The sequence below is a fragment of the Littorina saxatilis genome, linkage group LG5 (genome assembly GCF_037325665.1).
Source record: "Littorina saxatilis isolate snail1 linkage group LG5, US_GU_Lsax_2.0, whole genome shotgun sequence".
Classification (NCBI taxonomy): domain Eukaryota; kingdom Metazoa; phylum Mollusca; class Gastropoda; order Littorinimorpha; family Littorinidae; genus Littorina; species Littorina saxatilis.
In genome coordinates, this window is record NC_090249.1 from 43100361 (window position 1) to 43106964 (window position 6604).

Consider the following 6604-nt stretch of genomic DNA (forward strand, 5'->3'; position numbering starts at 1 on the left):
AACTAGCAAACTTTTCTTTTTGTTTATGATTAAAGGCTCACTCCTTCTCGTAATAACAATTCGGCTCACCGTCCAGCATCTGGCCAGACTTTTACAAGAGATAAGACCATCCCTCAATCAATCAATCAATCAATCAATCAATATGAGGCTTATATCGCGCGTATTCCGTGGGTACAGTTCTAAGCGCAGGGATTTAAAAAAAAAATTTATGTAATTTATATCGCGCACATATTCAAGGCGCAGGGATTTATTTATGCCGTGTGAGATGGAATTGTTTTTACACAATACCTCACGCATTCACATCGGCCAGCAGATCGCAGCCATTTCGGCGCATATCCTACTTTTCACGGCCTATTATTCCAAGTCACACGGGTAGTTTGGTGGACATTTTTATCTATGCCTATACAATTTTGCCAGGAAAGACCCTTTTGTCAATCGTGGGATCTTTAACGTGCACACCCCAATGTAGTGTACACTAAGGGACCTCGGTTTTTCGTCTCATCCGAAAGACTAGCACTTGAACCCACCACCTAGGTTAGGAAAGGGGGGAGAAAATTGCTAACGCCCTGACCCAGGGTCGAACTCGCAACCTCTCGCTTCCGAGAGCAAGTGCGTTACCACTCGGCCACCCAGTCCCTCCACTTCATCACATACTAAACATCAACACCTTGACTGCTTTGGAATTTTTTTTATGATTTTTTGTTTTTAAGACACTAGTGCCTTTTACAAAATTTATTCATAACAAAAAGCCCCTCTATGCACAGAAGGTTCCTATGATATGAATGCTTGGTATGCGTCTTATCCTATGTACAATCCTGGTCTGAGACTGTGAGCTGACCTGTGTTCACGCAAAGTAGTGTGCCCTTAAACGTCCCGATAACTAACCTCCTTTTTTTCTGTGATAAATGACATTGTTTTGACTGGATTGTATGCATGCACTGCGTTGATTATGCTTTACGGCATCTCCTCGGATATAAAATCCGTACAGTAGGCCTACATGTGGTCCCTGAGAGTGAGAGTAGCGTTTATATATTTAACGTGCACAATACTGATTTTCAGAATCAAACGGAGCTGACCTACTACATTCCCAATGGTCGTTGGTATCATTTTTATACTGTAAGTATATCAATCTAGATTCAAGGATGAGATGGTACGATCTGAACACTCACATTGAAAATCGAATTTCTGAACAAAGGCAGAAAGAGAGAGAGAGTGTGAGAGAAAGAAAGAGAGAGAGGGGGGGGGAGAGAAAGAGAGAGAGGACAGAGAGAGAAAGAGAGAAAGACAGAGACAGACAGAGAGATAAAGACAGAGACAGATAAACAAAGACAGACACAGAGACAAATACAGAGTGATACAGAGACATAGACAAATACAGAAAGACAGAGAAAGGCACACTGCTGCAGGGTTAGATCGATCTGATTTCTACCTCGTGCAAAATTAAACTCAGCTTAAACTCATACCTTGTCTGTCTGCTTCAATGATGTACGGAGAGGCTAGAGATTGGGATGATGGGTTGCAGGGAGGCAGGTAGACAGACATACGAGCGACGGACAGGTAAACACATACGTAGTCTCACCAACGGACACACCAAGATCTTTGCACTACAGCAACTAAGTAAACATAAACAAGTACAATCAATCAAACAAACATCGGCACTCAAAAAACGTCAATCCGATGCAGGAGTTCTTCCTTTTAAATGGGTTACATTAAATGCATGTTTGTATTGGATTAACTTTTGTCGCAACAGGGTTCTTTCATCGTGGGCCCAGTCGAAAAAACAGTTCCGGTGAGTCTGATGTCCAAACCTGAGTTACATCTGAGAGGTGGACATATCATTGTTCTGCAGGAACCTGCTAACAACACTCACTTCAGGTATGCTAAAATTTGTTCTTCACTTCACGAGAAACTTCTTCGTTTTTTTTAAGAAATACTGAGATGCCTTATTTGCCACGATCCGGACGAATTACAAACTTGACTAAATGTCATCACCTTTTTTGCTGATCAAGACAGTTGCTTTCTCTGAAATTTTCTTAACAGAAAAAAAACATGAAGAAAAGGTAGTTCCTAGCTCATATTTATCTTATTTTCCCCGGAAATGGTTATCAACTTGAACCAAGAAATAATTGTGAGTTACGAACCGAGGTATGTTTTTTACAGTCGAATGAACACGTTTCAAATCCGGGTCATGCTGGACGGACCCGACACGGCCAATGCTTCGGCCAGTGGCTCTCTCTTCTGGGACGATGGCCAGTCTGTTGGTGAGTCACACAAAAAAGGATAAAGAATTAACTCTGTGGTGAAGGTAAATAATTGTAAACTGCGAATATAGTTCACACACAAAATTGAAGTAGGAATAAAACTGAAACCGAAACAACTCTAAATCCCCCCACGCACACACACACACACACACACACACACACACACACACACACACACACACACACACACACACACACACACAAACACACACACTCACACATACACACACTCACGCACACGCGCACACACACACACACACACACACACACACACACACGCTTTCACCACCTCCACACTCACCAACTGCAAATAAAATCGGAAATAAATAAAAGTCAACTCAAAAACCACCCACCACATGAGAAAGACTGCTAATTTAATTCGCACCTACTCTCCAGACTGGTTTATTAAATTGAGCAAAAGGTAATATCTTTGCGTTGTGTTTTACAGATTTACAGAAGCGAATTGATTGGGAACAGGATATAATATTATGCAAAAAAAAAATAGATTCTTCTGTTGTTTTTCCGTTTCAGATACATTCGAGAGTGGAAACTACTTTCTGGCTAACTACAGAATCCACAATGTAAGGCTCATCGTCAACAAAGAGAGAGAGAGAGAGAGAGAAAGACAGACAGAGAGAGAGAGAGAGAGAGAGAGAGAGAGAGAGAGAGAGAGAGAGAGAGAGAGAGAGAGGAGGTGGGTGAGGTGGTAAAGGTACGGCGAGACAGAGATGTTGCCTGTCTGTCTATTCGTCTGCCTGTACGTGTTTTCTACTCTCTTTTTGTTAATTGTTTGCCACCTCAGTTCCTGTCAGGTTTGAATTGAAGAGTGAACAGTATGTTGAACTCTTTTCTTTTGACGGTATGCACACGTACCCAAACAAAATACATTTGTTTTTCAATAGTCATGAGCTCGGTCATATTTATGTCCAATGGCTTTACTGGCTCTTAATTTGCTCTTACGCAGGGCGGGAGAACTGTTAAAGATTTGAATAAGTCTGGTGCGTTATCGGCTTTTTTCAAACCACCAAAGCACTAGACAAAAAGGTCTATCAGTCTTCCTCTAACTACCAAAGCACCAGACACTTTAAAATGTCTTATTTGTAAGGGTGCATTCGTGATGTTTTTATCCGACAGCGAACGCTCCATGTGACGGTGGTCAACAACAACGTGTCTGAAGTGTCCAGTCTGCTATACGAACACGTCATAGTGTATGGCGTCACGACCGCCGTGAACGTCATAGCCACAAGATCTGACGGGAGCACGTTCTATCCACAATTTTCCTTCGACCCATACGTGCAGGTGTGTATGTTTGTTGGACTGCAGGTGTGTATGTTTAAGGGCAGGAGCTAACTTCAAATACACCGTTTTTCTCTTCAAGTTATTCGACCACAGCATTCATGAAACAGAACTGTTTGTGTTAAACTTCGGTGTGCTTTTGCTTCAATGTATGTAGAGTAATAGTATATGATAAATAACAAAGTGTGCTTTTAGATTGACGTAGAAAAAAAATATTAAATGAAAAATAAGCAAAGCGTTGAATCGAAACATGTTAGTTCACGGATGACAAGATACTTTCAACACTATTCATCAGAATGATTTGAACTTTTGCTCTCTTTCAGGTGCTGAACGTTACCCTAAACGATACCTTCATGCTCTCGGATAACTTCACAATTGCTTGGATGTAAGAGCACCCTATTTTTGTACGGTCAGGAGAACAATATTGCTTTATATGCTTCTTGTCGTACTTTTCAAACTTTAATGAAGAAGAATCTTCATGGTCTAGGATGACTTCACAATTACCATATTTGAATGTATGTTCATTACAGTCAAAGTAAAAAATGGTAACTACACAACGTCCAAAGCTCGAAAAGATTATTAGATCTATGTAAACAAGAGGAACATGTCCGCATCAACCAACAAAGCTTACAATGGAAGACAATGGAAGACGATGGGAGACGATACGGATGGGAACGGGCGGAAGAAGCCTGGGGAAGGGGACTGGAACTAGCATTTAACAATTACTGATTCATTCTTTTATAAAATATTTCAAATCTGATAAACAAAGTGAAGTAAGCGCTCTAAATGCATACAACATAGAGTAAGTGGGAGTAATTCGGAACCATTCTACTGGCACCTGTGAGAAAAATAAGCATTGAGATGAACAAGCGACTTTCAACCTCTTAAATTATTATTTAAGATATTTCAAATACAAAAGATACGACACATTCTCATTTTGTTTATCTCAATTTTTACCGCGATGTTAACAGGAACGTTGAAGAACGCGTGGACTGTTTCCCCGATGCCAGAAGCCCTGCTGTAAATCTCACCCAAGAGGCGTGTCAACAGAGAGGCTGTCAATTCGACGAAGAAGCGGCGACAAGCAAAACAGGTAGCATGTCTTACCCCCATTGACTGACGGAAGCATTTCTTTAAAACATTACATTAACAAAATAATAACATGCGAGGTATAACAATGATTATTAGACCAAACCTGCGGGCGGGGATGTAGCTCAGTCGGTAGCGCGCTGGATTTGTATCCAGTTGGCCGCTGTCAGCGTGAGTTCGTCAACGCATTCGGCGAGAGATTTATTTCTCAGAGTCAACTTTGTGTGCAGACTCTCCTCGGTGTCCGAACACCCCCGTGTGTACACGCAAGCACAAGACCAAGTGCGCACGAAAAAATCCTGTAATCCATTTCAGAGTTCGGTGGGTTATAGAAACACGAAAATACCCAGCATGCTTCCCCCGAAAGCGGCGTGTGGCTGCAAAAATGGCGGGGTAAAAACGGTCATACACGTAAAAGCCGTGGGAGTTTCAGCCCATGAACGAACAAACAAACAAACAGACCAAACCTGCGTAAATGGTATCAAGGGGAAGCTGCAACTCATTGAAGTTATATGGTTAGATGGCAAATTACCCCTTTGCATTCGCCACAGGCGAGTGGACAATCTAATCCACGATTCCTGAATGAATGTGCGCCTTCAGTGCTTGTCTTGCTGCTCTACAAATGACACAATACACACAGCTTCCCTTGTTAGAGCATTGATTTGTTTTTCATCGCAAAAAGCGTACCTCACACGCATTGTGGCAATTAATGGCCCTGGGCTAGTACTGTATTGTCCTATTACTAGGATATTTGGTTCGCTTACTAGATCCTCCATTATTATTTGTACTTTTTGTGTGTGTGTGCATACACTTTTAAGACCAATAGGTTGAAGTTCTATTGACTGATTTGGCAATAATCAAGCGTTCCATAAATGTTCTTGTTTTTACATTTAGTCAAGTTCTGTGTGTGTGTGTGTGTGTGTGTGTGTGTGTGTGTGTGTGTGTGTGTGTGTGTGTGTGTGTGTGTGTGTGTGTGTGTCTGTGTGTGTGTGTGTGTGAGTGAGTGTGTAGAGCGATTCAGAGAAAAATACCGGACCGATTTTCATAAAACGTCACATGAGAGTTCCTGGGTGTAATATCCCCAGATGTGTTTTTTCATTTTTCCGATAAATGTCTTTGATGACTTCATAACCAGCTTTTAATGAAAGTTGAGGATGCACTGTCACGCCTTCAATTTTTGATCACATTGATTGCAATTTTGGTCAAGCAATGTTTGACGAAGGCCTTTTCCACGTGCGGGGGTCTGGCGATGCTATACCCGTATTCGGTCTTGGTGAAACGATGCAGTGAGTTCGACAGATTGACTAAATGTAGTAATTTCGCCTTACGCTACTTGTTTTTCTTGTTTGAGACTTACAATGTGTCTTTCAGGGTCTGTCGTCTGTTTCTACTCTGCTGACGAGGGAGGACTTCGCTATAACGTGTCTCGCCGGGAAGACACACAACACGGCTTCAAGCTTCATTTGACGGCCTCAGGACCTTACCCGTTCGGCGGCAACTTCACGAGTCCTGTGTTGGACGTTCAGATGCTTAGCAACCAACTGCTTAGATTGACGGTGAGTAGCTGTGGTTTTCTCACACGTGTTACGACTTAAAGCTTCATTTGACGGCCTCAGGACCTTACCCGTTCGGCGGCAACTTCACGAGTCCTGTGTTGGACGTTCAGATGCTTAGCAACCAACTGCTTAGATTGACGGTGAGTAGCTGTGGTTTTCTCACACGTGTTACGACTTAAAGCTTCATTTGACGGCTTCCGGAGCGTATCCGTTCGGCAGCAACATCTAGAGTTTTAGGATTGACGTGCAAGTGCTTATCAACCAACAGATTAGATTGACGGCGAGTAGCTGTGGTTTTCACATACATGATGCACTTATGGCCACCGCTGCGGATATAATCACCTGAAAACAGTTGAGATAACCATCTGAGATCTGACCAGGCGTTTACCTGAGATAAGACCA

The 6604-nt window shown here is 42.2% G+C and overlaps 1 protein-coding gene across 1 annotated transcript in view; it reads left to right on the forward strand.

The window, feature by feature from the left end:
- LOC138967764 (probable maltase-glucoamylase 2) overlaps nucleotides 1-6241 on the forward strand; it is a 21086-nt gene extending 14845 nt beyond the window's left edge. The window contains exons 13-20 of the mRNA XM_070340420.1: nucleotides 1060-1116; nucleotides 1751-1875; nucleotides 2161-2261; nucleotides 2793-2842; nucleotides 3396-3560; nucleotides 3881-3942; nucleotides 4529-4650; nucleotides 6018-6241. Of these exons, the coding sequence (XP_070196521.1) occupies nucleotides 1060-1116; nucleotides 1751-1875; nucleotides 2161-2261; nucleotides 2793-2842; nucleotides 3396-3560; nucleotides 3881-3942; nucleotides 4529-4650; nucleotides 6018-6241 (906 nt within the window). The remainder of the gene's footprint in view (nucleotides 1-1059; nucleotides 1117-1750; nucleotides 1876-2160; nucleotides 2262-2792; nucleotides 2843-3395; nucleotides 3561-3880; nucleotides 3943-4528; nucleotides 4651-6017) is intronic.
- Nucleotides 6242-6604: the final 363 nt, after the last annotated feature.